At 39.8% G+C, this 19,323-nt stretch overlaps 1 protein-coding gene across 2 annotated transcripts; it reads left to right on the plus strand.

The window, feature by feature from the left end:
* Positions 1 to 2,759: 2,759 nt before the first annotated feature.
* On the plus strand, positions 2,760 to 19,096 carry dna2 (DNA replication helicase/nuclease 2). Of its 2 annotated transcripts, none has more exons than XM_008405834.3 (24): positions 2,760 to 3,104; positions 3,352 to 3,417; positions 4,825 to 5,542; positions 6,392 to 6,500; positions 6,599 to 6,748; positions 8,223 to 8,406; positions 8,495 to 8,643; positions 9,630 to 9,752; positions 9,824 to 10,043; positions 10,114 to 10,228; positions 10,835 to 10,991; positions 11,080 to 11,271; positions 11,967 to 12,209; positions 12,283 to 12,396; positions 12,467 to 12,576; positions 13,822 to 13,931; positions 14,016 to 14,237; positions 14,663 to 14,856; positions 14,957 to 15,046; positions 15,951 to 16,164; positions 16,321 to 16,410; positions 16,859 to 17,044; positions 17,119 to 17,265; positions 18,155 to 19,096. In XM_008405834.3, exons 1-24 carry the CDS (start codon positions 3,075 to 3,077, stop codon positions 18,206 to 18,208), a joined length of 3,987 nt encoding a protein of 1,328 aa, XP_008404056.1. In that variant the 5' UTR covers positions 2,760 to 3,074; the 3' UTR covers positions 18,209 to 19,096. The 2 variants fall into 2 exon arrangements, with proteins under 2 accessions (XP_008404056.1, XP_008404057.1); XM_008405835.3 differs by having other exon boundaries at positions 6,395 to 6,500.
* Positions 19,097 to 19,323: the final 227 nt, after the last annotated feature.

Here is a 19,323-nt window from a genome sequence, read left to right on the forward strand (position 1 = left end):
CACATGATACATCATTAAAATCACGGCAGAGACGGATGTAAACAGTTACATAAGATTATATTCATATTGCCGTCTCCTGCTTGGGAGTGTATGCGGCGCTTTAAGGAAATTATAATCTCCAATTTTACAGAAGAGCTATGGATTCATCACATTTGAATAAAACAATTTTTTAAGGACTTTGCGATGTTGTGAGCGCTCTGCATATTGTCCTAAAAAAAACATTGTTATTCTACCACTTCCTGATGTCTTTTTTGTCGTTTTCGACAGTAGTAACATCCGGCTGCTGATCATTCGTCAGAGGTGCAGTTTTGCTAAATGCATCTTTTTCAATATGAAGGGAAAACCACCTCATCACGTCATTTATATCACAAAACGCCTTCTTTTTTTTTTTTTTAAGCATTTAGTGAGTTTATTTTCAATTTGCGCAATTTTATGGTTAGTGGAAACGCAGCTAATGTCGCTTTGACAAGACAATTTCAGATGTTTCTCATGTCAAATAAAAGAGACGAATCCATCCTGCACAGCTTTCCAAACCGTCTGTCTGAGGCTGAAACCCAAAGTTCATACTGCAGGCAGCTGTGGACAATTCGTACGTGTAACAAGTTATCAGCAGTGGCAGCTCCGATTCTCAGACTGTCTCCACTTGTCAACCTTGGCTAATCCTGTTGGTTGAAGGCCGCTTGTCAAGTCGCGTAAAGTCACAGCTTGTTTCTCAAGGACATTTATAAACAACCCCAATGGACCACGGCGCTGAAGCCCGATCCGTCTGCAGCGTTGATGTAAATATTCAGCATTATAAACACACTCTGCCAGCTTTTTTATTAAATGATAAAGGGATGATGCCTCCAGCAGACAGTTGTTATCTCCCTCTCAGCTGGAACTGTGACCAGGCTGGACTCCAGCCAAGCTGCACACAGTTTACTAACAGCACAGGTGACTGATTATTGATGATGAAGTGGAAATCCTGTCTTCTCACCTGCTCAAACACAAACAGTAACTAGAGGTGCACAGTTAGAACTTTAACAAAGATTTTTTTAAAATGACCCGAAACAACAGCCTGGAAGTGAAATGTGTTCAAAGACCTGAAATGAAGACGCTGCTAGTTTTTAAATAACATTAAAAAAAGAACGACAGACTGCATACTTTAAGCTAAAAATAATAATAGTATTTATATATATATTTTTTTTTTTTTTACTGACAATTGAACAGGACAAACACCCACATCATATCAGATGGAGGATGGTAATAGATTCACTTAAATTTGAAGCATTCAGTCAACTTTGAGAAGGAACTGAAGGTAAAAGGCTGATTTATTAAAGCCATCCTAGTACATAAATTAAAGGAAGTTGCAGGAAACAAAGTAACTGCATTCAGTTGGCCTTTACAACAGTCATATTCAATAAATATTCGTTCAGATGAGGCCCGTTTGTTACATTACAAGCTAATTAAACACATATTAAAAATATGTTTCTTCATCCCACATTTCTGTTTTTAATTTTTTTTTTTTTTTTTTTTTTACTGGTCTGGTATAAAATTGTAGTTTTAAATGTGACACTTTCATTACTTGTAATTGGAAAAGCGTCAGCAGAAATAATCGCTTTCAAACAAACATTTGTGTGTAAATAATCTTTGTAATGTTTCACTAGTTATAAATTTCCTGAAATAAACGGGACTTTTCAGTAAAATTCAAATTTATTGAATGTGTGGGTCTGTATGTATGTCTGTGTTTTTACATTAAAACGTGTTTGAATTTAATTGTGGAGGGTTTTTCTAAAGCTGTGTGTGTTCGCTCTGACTTGTTGGCATTTAAAGTTTACACGGTGGATGTCCTGGTCTTTGTCCTGCTGCGTGTCGACCCCCCACATGTCCGTTACTGTCTGACCCGGAACAACAGACCCGGACTTAATCCTCGTGTTTAAACAGACCGTCCGTGTGTGGCATTTCTGCTCAAACATTGACAAACGCACACAGTTACCCGGCCGGGAGAAACCGAATAAAGCTACAAATGTAGAAATTATGTGAAGAATGAAGTCTTTGAAATGTCAGCCCATTAAAACATTTATTTATCATTGTTAAAATGTTAAAGCAATCAGCTGCTGTTTCCTCATATTCCTGGTGACATCTGTTGGTCAGACTCTGCAAAACCAAATCTGACCCAATATTGATACGTAAGGAGTGGAAATATGTCATAACAATCTAAGATAAACAATTTAAGGTTTTTTATTTAATTTTTTAAAACACTGATTACTGAGTGGATGATTTCTGCCGTGTTGGATTTGAATGGATTTGAATTCAGCTGTAAAGCCGCTAGATGGCAGCAAAACCTAAATTTGTAATAGCACTTTTCACTGTTCAACCTAAATAAAATATTGATAAAATGTAAGTGTATTAAAGTTTTATACATTTTGTCACGTTAGGATCACAAACTTCAGTGCACTGTATTACAATTTTGTATGATTTATTACCATTTTATAAGATTTCCCGACGCAAAACAGCTGTGAAATATTTTCTTTTACAATATCTTTCTATCTAAATATTATAAAAATAGAGATATTTAGATCTATCTATCTATCTATCTATCTATCTATCTATCTATCTATCTATCTATCTATCTATCTATCTATCTATCTATCTATCTATCTATCTATCTATCTATCTATCTATCTATCTATCTGTAAAATGAGTAAATCTCCTCCCTCGCCGTACGCCGTCATGTCTGACCAGGTTGTGCGCCGGCTGTTGGAAATGAAGCCACCCAAAGTTCGCTGACGTAATTTCCGTTGCGCGAACCTGAAAATTTGGCGCCACAGCCTTGTAATCAGACACAGGAGCGTACAGCAGACAGACAATTACAGAAATGCCTCAGTACTGATGTGTTGTGACGGATTGTAGCGGTATATTTTAGTATTTTTGTGGGCGGCATCTGCTGGAGATGCGGCCCTGGTTGTGTTTGTGTGCTGGCGTCGTTAGCTGACTCCACCGAGGAAACGCTAACCCGGCCAGGTTCTGAGCGGCAGGCAGCTTATTGAACCGCATACTAATCGATACAAGGCTAACATTTATCCTCAGTCACAATGAACAGGAACAAGATGAAGAAAACCAAAGTGAGTCACATTTTAGTAACTAAAAACAGAGCTGGATTTGTTATTGGTCTAAAACTTTCCCAGTGTTCATCATTTCTGTGCCTTGACTGTTTAAACAAGAAAACCTTTTATGGTTTGAGTTGATCATAAGGTTGTCATGCAGCGCTGTAACTGCGCAACAGCCAATTCCTGCCCGTTTTCTCTGATTGGTTTCCTCTTTATCTGATTGTTTTTTCTCGGTATCATTCTGACTGGTTGGTTTTCTCAGGTGACTACCGGGTTAGTAGGAGGGCAGCAGAACATCTCTTCATTCTTTTGCTCCAAAAACCAAAAGGTAAGTCCTGGATACGTTTGTTTTTGAACTGTTATTTGATTAAAAACCAGTTTTTGTTTTTTTTATTTGGATAGTTGCTCCAGCTCTGTCAGGAGCGCGTCTTGATTACTAAAATTCAAGCCTTGCCTCTGCAGATCTGGACTTTGACTGGGCCATTCTAACATAAACCACTCCTTTGTAGATCTAACTTTATGGTTGTGATAGATGTCCTGCTGAAAGGTGAACCCTCGAGTTTGCTTTTCGCAGACTAACTTATCTTCTCTGAAGAAATACTTGTTGCTGATAGCATTTCATTTGTGCAATTATTTATAAGTAAAAGAATAGAATTCAACTTTATCATTGCACATGTCACAAGTACAAAGCAACAAAATGCAGTTTGCATTTGTTATTGTTAAATTGTTATTTTAATATATATATATATATATATATATATATATATATATATATATAGTTAAAAAAATGTATAAACAGGAGTGGATTATCCATACAGTAGACCTGAAAAGAGCTCTTTTTTTTTGCAGTCTGCTGCATGGCTTGTAGAAAATTTAAACATAATTTCTGATTTCTAAAAGCCAGATTTGTGGAGTCCTCTGGTCGGCAGGTTTTCCAACCTGAGCATTGAATCTCTGCAGCTCCTCCAGAGTTACCATGGCCGTTCTGGTTGCGTTTCTGATTAATGTTCTCACCTGGCCTGTCAGGTTAGGTGGATATTTGAAATGTTGCAGCAACAAATTAATTAATCATTTGGTAAATTAAAACGAGCTCGATTATTTAAATTTGGATGATTTTTAGTTTTTCTCTCTTCTGTCTTTCTACCAAAAACTGGACAACAAAAGGCTTCAGTCTCAGCTAGTTTATGTTGTTTTTGTTTATTTATTTTGGATATTTAAAATGTCTTTCAGTTCCAGATTAAAATATTCATCAGAGTTTAAAGTCTATTCATCTTTGAAAATGTGTTCTTGTATTATTACATTACTTGAATATGTTGTTAAAACAACAATTTTATTCTTTACCGCAATAACTTCAGGGACAATTTACCATCTGGTAAATTTATCTTGACTAGATAAATTTATCCTGTTGCCATTGTCTTTAGGATTCGGTTCAATCTTTATTTATAATCAATAAAGATCTGAAACCTTGAAAAAAGATGTTTATCTAAAATTAGATTAAGTTACTTACAGGTTGACTTTTCAAGATGGTTAGTGGAACTGGGTTTTATTTAGTGAAATTAAAGTAAAAGCAGCAGAATCGGATTAGATTTTTTAATAGTTTTGTTTAATGTGAAGGAGTTTAATGTCTGAATACTTGTGGAAGGAAATGAATTGTTGCATAAATCAACTGTCGTTTCCTCTCTTCTGTTTGCATGAAATTGTAAAAGTTTCTCCAATCTTATTGTCTGTTTTTTAGGTTTTGCCACCAACCAGCAAAGCTGAGCCTCAGATTAAAGAAATTAAATTCAGACTAAGCACTCCTCCTCCGAGGCGGAGCATCCTCAGTGACCTTGAAAACCTCGGTGACCTTGAAAACCGCCTCGCTTCGTCCCCAGATGTCCTCCTCTCTGTCCCAGAGACGCCCAGCAGTCAGATCAGACCTTCCTGCTCTTCTCCCTCCAGACGGGCCAGTCAGCTGCGCTCCGACCCAAAACTGTGCCAGCGGTCGCCCGTCTGTCGCAGCCCCAGCACAAAAAGCATCAGAGTGGGGAGAATAATGACTGAGGAGGGAGAAGTAAATAAGAGCGCGAACAGATTGTCTGGCCCGTTCAAGCGACTCTTCAGCCCCAGTGAAGAGTCCCAGAACGCTAAGAAACCCAGAACTTCACCTCTGAAAGCTTGGATCGGCTCCACAGTGACACCTCTTCTCACTGCCGGCCTAACAGACCTCTCTCTGGGAGGAGACGGGAAACGCCAGCAGCAGCAGCAGCAACAAGAAAAGACAGATTCATGTTTTACTGTGATGACAGAAGTGGAAGGTTTCCTAGAGGAGGACACCTGCACTCCTGCTGCTCCTTTACCTGAACAAAGTGCTCAAGAGTTGGAGGTGGTCCCAAAAGAGAGGATGGCTACACGCGAGACACACAGAGATGGGAACAACAAGACGCCCTCGGATCAGGAGCAAGGCGGGGATGGTAAGCAAATATCAACGTTTCCATGGAAAACAAGCAGGTCAGTAGATTTAAGGGCTATTTAAAGGGGCAAAATTCACATTTTGCACATTTTTACGCTTCCAACTGGGTCACACCTGCTTCTAAAGACATCCTAAACGCTTAAAGAAGCTGCGTTTAACGTTTCTTGGTGTCTGGAAAATGAGCCAGTTAAAAAAATCTCTCGGATATTAAGTCTGAATCAACTGGCACTGGGCCGTTACCTAGCAACCCCAGTGAAGCCCAGCCGGTCACCTAGCAACCCAACCTGAGCTCCTGCATGTTTGGTCAGCTGGTTTCACCGCTGTACAATGGCTGCTGGAAGAGACAAGTGTTTTGTTGTTGATTTACCATCCAGAAACCATTGTTGCATTCCTGTTGGTTGTGCAGGAGACTCCACTTCAGCTTTTCGAAGGTGTATGGTTGTATAAATGCGCATCTGCTTGCAGGCATTTTAATGTGCGAGTGTAAACGTTGAGTTGGGGGCGTGGCCAACAGCTGTTTATTTTTTATCTAAAGTGACAAAAGACCTTAAAAGATTTCAATCTGAAAGGAGCAGGATATAACCTCATTATCTAAGAATTATTTTGTGTAAAAAATCTAATTAACATGTATCCTAACTTGTTCAAGTAAACATAATAAGTCACCTTTAAAAGAACCAGAGGCTGATTATGAGGAAGAACTAGAAAGTGTTAAAGATGCAACTCTAAATAAAAATCACAGCAGAGTAGACCTAAAGAAAATATTCTAATTTATAAATGTTTAACATCATTTTCTTTAGCTCTGTTTCAGGAATGTTTTCTAAACGTTGCTTTTTCTCTAATCACCATCAAGCAGCTGAATCTGGCCCAGCTGATCCCAGTGAGGACGGCTTTGAGGAGAGCTGGTTTACTGACCAAATGGATGATAATGAAGCCACAGAGGAAAAGTCCAAAAAGCATCTGTAAGAGTCATTTCTTTTGACTAAAAGTCATCTTAATAAAAACATGCATGTATTATTTCACTGTTTTTAACAGAAAGTAATGTTTTCTGGCTTTACAGTAAGGTACCGGACCATGTGATCCTGTCTGAGGGACCAAATAACCGGTATCTGGTTTTGAAAGTTGAGGAGAAACCGGGACACAAATCACTGACCATCTCAGGCTGCAGGTCTCTGCTTCCAACCGAGACCTGCCTGCTCAAAGACGGATGGTAAAAGTCTGTTTGCCCATGAGCACTGTAAATCCTGTTGCTTTCCTTGTAGTTATTTTACATTTTCTGTGGAACCAGTGCTGTTTTTTTTTTCATAAACAGCATGAATGATGCTGTTTCAAGCTGGATGCTTCATTTTTTTGGTTTTCTTGTTTGGATGGAACTGAAGTAGAGTTTGTCAATAAATCAATAACATATATCAAAATAGACACATGATCAGTAATGGAATATTCGCTGAACTCTGATCGAGAACCGCACAGCATTCTGGGAGATGGAGGCAGAGGAAAGACCAGCTGTTCAACCTCTGACGACCAGCTAAGCTCGTTTGGTGGAATCAACATGAATACAGAATCAGCTCACTCACTCTCTGGTTACCTAGCAACTCACTCACTCTCTGGTTACCTAGCAACTCACTCACTCTCTGGTTACCTAGCAACTCACTCACTCTCTGGTTACCTAGCAACTCATTGATTCTCTGGTTACCTAGCAACTCATTCACTCTCTGGTTACCTAGCAACTCATTCACTCTCTGGTTACCTAGCAACTCATTCATTCTCTGTTTACCTAGGAACAACCTGCTGAGTAACTGCTGCAGCAGCAGTTTAAAGTTTCACCAATGTGCCTCATAACTGCTTAAAAAAAAAAAAAAACTGAGGAGTGAAAACGGTGGTAAAAGAGTAAAGGTCACACCAGCAGTTTGGTCGTATTTCAGATGTTCCATGCTTAAAACTGATCAATAATTATCAATACTGACTGAATGAATGCGTTTTTCATCTTTTTGCCAAGCCCTGCTTGCAGATAAAAGCTACATTAGCTAAGTTCTGCAGTATCACTGATATTTATCTTAGTATTGCTAAGAGTAATATTGAGTAATAGTTGTAAGGTAATTTTATTTTTATAGCTTATTTTCAGCAACAAGACGGTTCAAAGTGCGTCACATGAATTAGAAGGAAATACAAACAAAACAACGAAATCAGAAGAAAGACAAAAAGGACAAAACTAAATGTTGGTTCCAGTTGTTCTAGATTTGGACAATATAAAGCGAAATGTCGGTTCTCCATGTCTGGTTCTTGTTCTGGGTTGTTGGTGCTTTCTAAGTTTGTTCTAGATTTATAAACTAACAGGAGTTTCTCTGGGTCTTCCCCCGATATTAAAGGTATAAAGCTAAATGTTTGTCTAAAATAACAAGTACTCCACAGTTTATAAAAGTAGCTAAATGTACTTATGATGTTTATAAAGTAGGAACGAAGCGAGAGCTGGTTCTAAGCTTGTAGCTTGGTCACTGTCGTCATAGCAACTGCCTACTAAGATGGCTGTCGGTTACAAACTTCCCAAAGTGTGACGTCACGAGAACGACCTATATCATGATTAATTTGCTGATGCTCTTTTACCTCTTGGTTCCTGAGTTTTCTCGTATTTTCACTCATTCATGTGCAGCAGCCTCAAAGTGTGGCGTCTTTTCGTCTCTCTGCAGGGAGTCGACCCCCGTCTGCCGTGGCGATGTGGTTCATCTGGAGGGCCGCTCTGAAGGCGGGGCCTGGTTGGTCGACAGGGAGCGGGGTTTCCTGGTCCTCCAGCCCGACAGCCTCATCTCAGGGACCAGCATCTCCAACTCCATCCGCTGCATGAGGCGAGCAGTGCTGGGAGAAATGTTCAAGGTGACAGTTGTGCCCTTTTAACGTTTAAGTCATACTTTTAATCGGTGTGTGACGGAAACATGATGCGTTTCTCTTGATTTTGATGCAGAGTTTTGATGGCGGCTCTAAGCAGATGCTTAACGGCACCATGGTGCATGAAGTCTTCCAGAGAGCAGCTTCAGCCAAAGATTTCTCTCTGCAGAAACTTTCCCAGCTGGCCGACGAAGCTCTGCGAAATCACCGTTACCTTGGAAACATGTAGGGTGTCTTATCACTTATCCTGCATTTAAACTAATTTAAAACTACAATCAGAATGAGTCAAGAACTCTCTCACATATTTGAATATAACAAATTTTAATGGGAATAATATTGAACTCAACTTTAGTTTTTAAATTTCTGCTGCAGGTTTGATGCACAGGGTCACATTTTTAAATTGATTGGATTAATTTTTACATTTGCATATAAACACACATTAGAACTTTATCTGTTATCAATGTTTAATTAGATCTTTTAACTATTATTTAACTGGTCCAGAAAAGACAGTGGTTGACGTCTAAGGCTGAAGTGATTAATCGGGTTAATCACGACAAATCGATTAATCATTAACTGAAATAGACAGACTTTAAAAGAAAAGGTCATTTGAGAGCAATAATTAAGCCAAAACTGCTAAATGTTTATGTTCAGATTTCAGATTGACTTTATTTTTGTAAGCTAACATTACAAAACAGAAAACAAAACAAGATTCTACTTTACAAACCAATAATTTGCATACATTTCGTATTTGTGAATATGTTCTAACCAAAACTCCTGCAGATGCATAGTTTTAACTTCAGCTGGTTCAAATTACTATAAAAACAAATGTATATTGAGAAACTTTTACTGTGCAGTTATTAATCACAGCTGCTGCACTGTATTGACGATTCAAGCAGAAAGGATTGAGCTTCTCACACATTGATGTTGGAGATAATTTTTACCTGCAGATTCATCTGCTACAAATGATCGAACGTTCACTCAAAGAACGCTGCTATTGGAGTCTAGGCAAAAAAAAAAAGTTTATTTTCTGATTTAAAAAGGGACTTTTATTTGCATCTTTTAACATATTTCTAATGTATATAAATGGCTTAAATGAGAAAAAAGTCTGACAAATTTTAAAAATCTGATTAAAGGCCAGAATAATCTATAGATTAAAAATAGTCATTAGTGTGGCCCTAATGATGCCACTCTCCTTCTTCATGTGTTCACAGGTTTGCTTTAGGAGTAAGTCAGGAGGAGATGCAGCAGGAGCTGCATGATTACCTCCCATCACTGGAGCATTGGGCAAATGAATACCTCTGTTCTCCTGCACCAAAACCCATCAGCTCTAAAATGTAAGAGCCTCAATAAAAACCTCCAATCATCAGAATGTGCTAATAATTAACTGATTGCTTGATCGCGGCAGGTGCCAGGCCCCGCCTGCCGTTTTCACGCTGACAGAGCTGGCGGACATAGAGGAGAACGTCTGGTCCCCCAGATTCGGCCTCAAAGGAAAAATGGACGTGACGGCGAAGGTCCGGATGCAAAGGTCGCGAAACGGCAGCAGCAGAGTCTGCGAGGAAAAGACCGTCCCGCTGGAGCTGAAGACTGGCAGGGAGTCGAACTCCATCGAGCATCGCAGTCAGGTCGGAGCAGCTTCCCGGGCTTTTCCAGAAGAACAATCAGCCGTGTGAACGTGGTTCTGTTTGTGTGCAGGTGATCTTATATACGCTGATGAGCATGGAGAGATACAGCCCTGAAATCGGCCTGCTGCTCTACCTGAAGACGGGAAACATGCACCCAGTAGCAGCCGGCCACATGGACCACCGAGGTACGGCGAGCCCAACAGAACCTCAGCAGGTTTCAGATGTTTCCACACAGCAGCTCTAAAGTTTATCTGGAAAACCAGAACCGAAACCGAAACGGATTGGGCTTTTTGTGACCAAACAAATGTGTGCCACAAATCGCTCTTCTCTTTGTTCGTCTCTGGCTTTGGGAACGGTTTGTTTCCTGACTGAAGCTGATTTTATTTCAAACTAACTTACAGTCAGAACTGCTCAAAAAAAAGTTTGTTTTTGTCAATAAACCAAATTTTTGGTCTTTGAAGATTCAGTTTTTAGAAAATCTGGATGTTTTTTCACCAATGCAGGGATGTCAGATCACCCACGGCGGCCATCTTGTTTGCAAATGTTTGAGATTTTATTATCATAATGAGATTTTATTTTTAAGACCCTTGAACATTCTCACATTTTGTCCTGTTACAACCTCAAACTTTAAGTGTTTTTATTGAGATTTTATATAAAAACGAAGCAGTTCAGGGTTAGAAGAAATGTCAAACATGGTGGTGTCACAATCATGCTGTGGGGATGTTGTGAAGCTAAATATGGGGCCATGTTAAAACGGTGCGATACAGTGATGCATTGTGGGTTTTCTGCAGAGCTGCTGAAGCTGAGGAACTCCCTGGTTCATCACATTAACCACTCTGTAGAGAAAGGAGCCGATCGGAGTCGCCTGTCCAGACTTCCTGACATCCTGAGCAGCAGGCAGACCTGCCAGTACTGCCCTCAGAAACTAAACTGTGCTTTATACGAGCGGTAAGCCCCCTTTAAATCTCATGCAGACTTAAAAGCCAACCACAGGAGGGGTCAATGCCTGTCTTCTGTATCATCCTCTTCGGCCCAGGGTGGTGGACTCCACCTCTGTGGATGTGGGTGAGGACGAAGTGCGAGCCTTTCTGCAGCAGGAGACGAGCCACCTGACCCATCCACATCTGGACTACTTTGCTCACTGGCTGCTGCTCTGCAGCCTGGAGGCGTCCACCATGGAGGCCAAGAGCGGCCGAAAGCGAGTCTGGCTGCAGTCGGTCCTGGAGAGGTAGCAGTCTGTGGCTTTCACCCGTTTTCTAAGTTGTCTTTTTTTAATTAATTTAAAAATGAGCAAATCTTCTAACATTTGGATCTGTAGAGCTTCTAGAATCAGCCCAAACAACGGTGCAGCTGCCATCAATGTGACTTTCAAATCGGGAGATTTTTGAAATGGCTCATTTTCCAGTCACCAAAAACATGAACTTATTGTTTTAAAAAAAATGTCTGGTTGGAAATAAGTTGATGTATTTTGGTGACTGGAAAATGAACCTTTTCAAAAACCTCTTCATTTGTAAGTCACATTCGATGGGAACTGCACCGTTACCTAGCCAGCCCAGCTGAGCCTGGTCCCGTTACCTAGCAACCCAACCCAACACATTTGGTCGGCTGGTTTTACCGCTGTCTTTGCTGTACAATGGCTGCTGGAAAAGACAGGAGTTTTGTTGTTGACTTGCCATCCAGAAACCACTTGCTGCTTTCCTGTTGCTTGTGCAGGAGGCTCCACTTAACATTAACTATAAAGCAACACATTAGATCAGAGCTGAAAGAAACTGATAATTGATCATTTTAATCTTATTTCTTGTAGGATTTCATCTGTTCTAATATTTTCTCATCAGTACACTTCAGATTTTTTTCTTAATCTCATCAGATCCTCTTAAATGCTGAATTTTCAGCTCTTTAGTTTCGACTTTAATGTGTTTTCAGTGAAAAGGGAGGCAGCTGTGTGGGGAACCTGCAGCTCAGCGGCTCGGCGATCGCTCAGTCCGAAGGCGTCTTCGTCCACCATTTCCTGCGCAGCGCGGCCGCCTCGCAGCAGGGCGCCAACAACTGCGGCCTGACCAGCGGAGATCGCATCGTTGTCAGCGACCAAGAAGGTCGTCTCATCGGCTTGGCAACAGGATACCTGAAAGGAGTCAACGCGACATCGGTCAGCTGCACTCTGGACAGGTGGGCTCTACGTTCACAATTCATCCTGTTGGACTCAGCAGAAGGTTTTCACCTGATGTCTCCTGTTTAACAGGGACCTGTCAAAGTTCAGCGGCGTTTCGTTTCGACTGGACAGCGATGAAGGAGTGGTGGGCCTCAGCACTCACCTCAGCAATCTGTCCAGGCTGATGGAAAGCTCTGGCGACAGGTGGGATCAGGGAAACATGAGCAGCATCAGATATCATCTTAAAGCTTGACTAACATCCGTCTCTGTGCAGCGAGCGCCTCAGGGAGCTGGTTGTTGACCTTCGACCTCCAGAGTTTATCACCAACCTCAGCTCTGTTCTACCCAGAGAGGCCAAGGACACAGTGGCCAACATCCTCAAAGGTGCTCAACATCTGAAATCAGCCTTTTTAAGTTGTTTCTAATGTTCAGGTTGGCCTCATAGATCAATGGTGTGTGAATAGAATAGAATGTACTTTATTGGTCCCCAGGGTGAAGATGTAAACCTCTTCTCCCTCTCATCTGTTGTGCTTTAAAATTTAAATTGGTATTAATTAGCAGGAAATAGAATTATACACAAATAAATATAATATTACCACTGCATTCAAAGCAAAGTGATACCAAATTATCAACACAAGATATGTGTTTCATATGAGTCGATATTGATAATTATGGATTTGTTTTATTGTTTTAAATATCTGAAATAAGTCCAAACTGGCAGCATGACTATTCCTGTTTTGTCCAGTTGTAACTCCATCTCATTGGTTTTTTTTATATCTAAGCAGATATAAAAAAAAAACTTTTAGACATTGCATACATCGCTGGTTAACATCAGTTTTCAGCTCCCACATCATCTTGCACTTGTTTTGATCTGTTAATGCAGTCTTTCTCGACCTATGGGTCTTTGGGCCACTGGTGGTCCGTGGGCGCCCCTTAGTGGTCCACCAGGTACTGCATGTAGACGTCCGTTTATTTGCCGTGACGTTAGCTCAAAGTGTGACGCTACAGCTAGTTAGCTTAGCTAAGGATTGTGTTTAAAAATGATAATGGGTAAATGGCTTATGACAGGGTCACTAAAAAGAAAAACCTTTAAAGATAAAGGTAGAAAGTTTCTAAGGGTGAGTTGCAGAACTTTTGTGTTGAACTTTATAGCAAAACATAGCATGCCACAAGCATGCAAATCTTTGTTTGCGGCTGTGCTAAGTGCAATTTGATGGTGGTGAAGTGTTGAGCAGTGCTGTGCCCCATGGTGACTAACTGCATCTTAACACCTAAAATAAAATTATTTATGTTGGACTATCTACGCACTGAAAGAAAATGTTTCTTTTTGCCAATGCAACTCAAGTCTATTTTTCTTTTATTACACTTCTAAATTACAAATAGCCTCAAAATGTTATTAATGCACACAGCATCTGCGAATAACTCAAAATGCCATGAGCTGACGTGTTCATGGTTTTATTTTTGCCAATCGCATAACTACTGCCACCTACACATTAGGAGGAACAAAGACGATGAGCTAAGAGACTAATATTTTAATTTCAGGTTGTATAAGATGTGTTTCCACGAGGGCAATTTAAATTGGTTTGTCCATGAGTGAAACGATGTTTTAATGTCTGTCGGTCTGTGTAGGTCTGAACAAACCCCAGAAACAGGCCATGAAGAAGGTTTTGCTGTCCAAAGACTTCACCCTCATAGTTGGGATGCCTGGAACCGGCAAGACGACAACCATCTGCACACTGGTAGACCTCAAACAAATCCAAACTCTGTTTCCCTTTTCCTTCCCCTCTTAACTCCCTCCGTCATCATCACTTCTTTGCCATCAGGTGCGCATCCTCCACGCCTGTGGGTTCAGTGTGTTGCTGACCAGCTACACCCACTCTGCTGTGGACAACATCCTGCTGAAGCTGAAGCGCTTCCGGGTCGGCTTTCTGCGTCTGGGTCAGGGGCAGAAGGTCCATCCGGAGATCCTGCCGTACACAGAGGAGAGTGTGAGGAGGAAGGATGTTCACACGCTCACCGAGCTGCAGCAGCTTTACAGCAAAGAAGTGAGTTTTTTTTCTTTTGCATTTGTTGCTAGGAATTAATCACATGAGAAATTAAAATGAACTCAATAATTTCCATTGGCATGATTTATTGTTCTTCTCTTTCTACCAAAAACTGGATGACAAAAGTCTTCTGTCTGGTGCTTCAGACCTTTTTGACAGACAATTTTGTTTACAAAAACCTCGTGATTAATTTTAAGTTGTTTATTTATTTTGGATATTTAAAATGTCTTGCAGTTCCAGTGTTAAATGTTCAAGAGAATTAAAGTTTATTCATCTCTGAGAATGTGTTATTATGCCATAAAAAGATCTCAAAATAACATTCTTATTCTTTATTGCAATAATTTTTGTGACAATTTATTATTCAGCAAAATTTGTTAGAATTTTTATTTTTTCTGAATTAATAATCTTGTTTTGTTTCGTTCCAGCTGGTTGTAGCGACCACATGCATGGGCATCAAGCATCCGATCTTCACACGCCGGCGGTTTGACTTCTGCATCGTAGACGAGGCGTCGCAGATCAGCCAGCCGATCTGTCTGGGTCCGCTTTTCTACGCCAAGCGGTTCGTCCTGGTTGGAGATCATCAGCAGCTGCCGCCGATTGTTCAGAACCAGGAAGCAAGGTGGAGAATATTTCATTACTAATGCGGCGCACCTTGACAGCAGGGAACAAAAAACTTACAAATGTGTTATTATTGTTATTGTTGTCGTTTTCCTCTTAAGGTCTCTTGGGATGGATGAAAGTCTGTTTAAGCGACTTGAGCTCCATAGCGAGGCGGTGGTGCAGCTGAACGTACAGTACCGCATGAACAGGTAAACACTGCTGAGAGAAAGATTATGTGGGCTGTTGTAAAATCAAAGGAAATAAATACACAGATTTTAATTTTACAAAGAAAAACTGGGAAAAAGCTGCACCAATTTGTTTCATCTTTATTTATGGTCCATAAACAGACAAAAATAAGAAAAAAAAAAGTATATGTACTCTGAAAATATTTAGTTCAAAATTCATATTCAAAAATTATTTGTTGATCCCAAAGAGAAATTAATGTTGCTGTAGATGGTGATCACTGTTTGCAGGACAGATCTCCTGTAACAGTCTGTGCTACAGCAAATTGTAAGAAGCCTCTGACTGAAGATACTTGATCTGTTGTTATAAGCTATATTTAAAGAGACTGGACATGTTTCTGAAAATGAATCGGAGCATTTTCAAACATTTAATCTTCCTCGCTTTGTCGCCTCTGGGAAAAAATGTCAACTTTACTATGAATGTGGAAATAATTTGCCCAGAGTAAGTTTTTACATGGCCAACTAGACTTTAGGATATACAAGAAGAGCTGTCGAGATAACATTTATGTGCTTAAATATTACTTCAGCAATCAAATCAAAGCAGTTTTTTTCTGTATACTGCCAAATTACATCAGTGTGATTGCAGAGACAGCTACTTATTAATATTTTAACAGTTTAATGGGTAGTTTTATCAACACGTTCTGCAACAACCGGCCCTTTAAAAACATACGTGATCTTCAAAAAGCAAGTGAGTTTAATTCATTCAAAATGTCCTTTAAAAATTAAAAAATTTGATTTAATAAACACAAAGTGAAGTGGTTTAGATATAAATCTTCTCTAACTTGCTTTAAGATTTTTTTTTTTACAGAAGTTTTTATTCATTTATGTAGCATCTATAAAACAGTGTTTCACCTTCTGTTTGTAAATCTAGTCAGATCATGTCTCTGAGTAACTCTCTGATGTACGACGGCCGGCTGGAGTGCGGGTCTGAGCGGACGGCCTCGGCTCTGCTCACGCTGCCCTCGCTGCCGTCCGTCCAATCGGAGCTCACTTCCTGCTCTGAGACTCGTCCCCAGCTGGACCTGTCCTGGCTGCAGGCCGCGCTGCTGCCCTCCAACCCCGTCTGCTTCCTCGACTGCTCAGCGGTTTGTAAAATGCTGCAGCTGTTTCTATATGTCCGAGCATAAAACCACTGAGGCTGTTAGTGTTTATTAAAAATATGTTTGATTCATTAAACAAGATATTTTGACTCGCAGGACCTGTTTACGGTGGATTGTGTGTAAAAGTTTCGGTTCCTTCAGGTTCCTGCTTTGGAGTCGGTGGAGCAGGGAGGAGTCAGCAATCGCACCGAAGCTGCTCTCATACACATGATGCTTTCTCTCCTCATAAAGGTTCGTTTGCTTCTAAATTAATGATTTATAAGGGCAAAAATTCAAAAATAAGTTTAATGCACTCCTAATACAATAAGCAACGATAAATTAATATGAGCTTGATGAGGGTTAAATTCTGATTATTTTGTGAAGGTCAATTTTGTTTACAGTCCTCATAATGCGTTTTACTTATGACTTTGGTGGCGTGTGGATTTTTTTATTTCTGTTTTACTTTTATTTTGGATATTTAAATATTTTCCAGTATTCTTTAAAAAACTTAATGTTATTGGTCTTTCAGAGTGAATTTAGATTATTATGCCATTACAAAAACAACAATGCTGTCGTTTATTGCAGTAATTATTGGGACTATTTATCAATCAGGCATATTTATAATCATAACAGGCTTAATAAATAATTATACCAATGTTTGCATTTCTGCTCTAAAACCTCCGTTTTCTCTGCACACCAGGCTGGGTGTAAACCCGGTGATATTGGAGTTATCGCCCCTTACAGGCAGCAGCTGAAGTGCATCTCTGCTCTGCTGCAGTCCTCTGCTTTCTCCGGGGTGGAGGTCAACACGGTGGACCGGTACCAGGGACGGGACAAGAATCTGATTGTTCTGTCGTTTGTCAGAAGCACCGCAGAGGAAGGAAACGTAGGCGTCTTCTCCTCCCAGCTTTCTCTCTTTATATTGATCCTGTGCTCATTTTGTCCCGTTTATTTGCTCAGTTAGGGGAGCTGCTGAAGGACTGGAGGCGTCTGAATGTGGCTGTAACCAGAGCGAAACACAAGCTGCTGATGGTGGGCTCGGCTGCAACGCTGCGGCGATACCCACCAGTGGAGAAGCTGCTCCAGCATCTACTGCAGCAGAACATGATATCCCTTCATAATTTAATAGTAATGGATACTGACTTTATTTTTTAAAAATGATTGAATAACAGAAAACTCTAATGAAAAATGTCTCTTAGCCCATTTCACCCCACCGATCACAAATTGAGATTCAGTTTTTATTTTTTGCTCTCATCTTCCCGCTGGCGGCCCCCACTTTTAAAAACGCTTGCAATGCAATAGCTGTTGGTAAATATTGCAGATTTCATGAATACAGACGACTTTGCGTTACAGAAAAATTCAGCCTGTTATTGGAGTCGCACTTCAGTTGATGTCCTCATTTGATAGATTAGTGATGGTTTCTAAAAGTCAAACAAGAAAAACAGGATGAGAAAACAGTGGATTTATCACAGAAACTGCTTTCTCTTTGCAATAAATGACATTTATATTGCCATTACATTATTTTTATAATATTTTTTCAGCCTGGATTCTACAAATTGTCATGAAAACATGGATGCTAACAGTGTAGCATAGCTTACGATTTGGAAGTTGTTCGACCGGAGGAGGCATATTAACAACTTAATCCTCATTAAAGTCCGCCATAATTGTTTTTCTTCCTGCTTGTGAGTATCTGGACGCAGAATAGCAACGTTTGTGGAGTATCGGTAACGTTCAGGTCGAATTAATATGGACCTGGCCGTTGAGTCGGGTCACATTTGGAAAAAAAAAATTTATATACGGTCTATGTTCAGACTGTCATGAATTCAGGTCGCATTAAGGCAAAAAATAAAAATCTGAATTGGGTTGAGTCAGGCTGCAGGGTAAACGTAGTTTATGAAGTTACGCCTGGTTAGTGTGCATGTTTCACATTCTCATGGCAGATTGTTCTTTCTTTTTAATCCACATCTTCAGTTTTTCTCTTTAACCCTTCATTCACATTATTCAGCTACCTCCAGCTGCTCACAAGGCATTACCCAGCATGCACCTCTGAAGCAGGGCGCTCTCAGGGAAGTACCTGAAGACTGCAGAAAACAAAAAGACCTACCTGGATGTTCATCAGGAGACTTGGAAAAGCTTTATCACACAGCTAACAGAACATGGGAACAAAGCTGACTTTCTTTTTACCTCAAGCTAAAATAGATCATTAAACCTCGGTTGTGTTCCATAAAAGCAGTTGTACTTAAATCCATTTAAGATCGAATTGAAGCATTTTGCCTTTAATGTGGAACATGTACTAGAAGAACTGACAGTTTTACTGCTTCTCCTGTAGATAAATGTGAATAATTACACTTGATTTTTAAACCATTTGTTTAATTAAATACCTATTATTGATGAACTAATGGTCCTCTAGGTGTAACTATTGGTACTGCTTATCTATTTCATTCATAAGCTCGTTATTTAAAGACGTCATTTTACTTTTCCAAGTTCTGGTGAATAATTTCTAGTTTCTGACAAAACATTGTGCAGCTCAGAACTGTGATAGTAAAATAAGCTTTCATTTGTTAACAGAATACCTGAAGGCTTTTCCATCAATGTGGCTTCATACAGTTAAACCAAACTTTAACAAATGCTGATGTCAGCGGAGCTACTAATTTTCATTTTAGAGTAGCAGCAGCTGAATTTTGCAGTGGTATACTTTATCTGCAGATCAGTCCTCCAGAGTCACCAGTATTGTATTTTTAACATTAAATTAAAGCAGTGATGTTTTGTATAATTTAACTTGAATTCTGTTCATCAGATTCATGAATCTGGATCAATGAGACCAAACTGACCTCAGATCTTCTTGGTTTTTGTGCGTCTTAATTTTTTTTCTTTAAGTTTTGTCTTGCAGCTTTTTGCCTTTTTGTGGAATGTGAATAAATAATGTTTATTTTTTAAATATGCTGCTTTGTTCCTGCTGTATGTTAATTATTCCTCCACATGTCAAAATGCTCTCGCTGGATTTTCATGATTTCCTACAATAATCTTTCCTGATCCTGAATATTATAACATAATGTGTTTAAGCTTGTAAATCCTCCACAAGAAGTGAAAAATTAAGTTTATTTACTCAGTTCAAGTTTTTTCTGGCCAAGTCATTTTATATGTAATGGGAAACTCCAGTTCTTC

Source organism: Poecilia reticulata, chromosome 3 (assembly GCF_904066995.2).
Source record: "Poecilia reticulata chromosome 3, P_reticulata-male-v2, whole genome shotgun sequence".
NCBI lineage: Eukaryota > Metazoa > Chordata > Actinopteri > Cyprinodontiformes > Poeciliidae > Poecilia > Poecilia reticulata.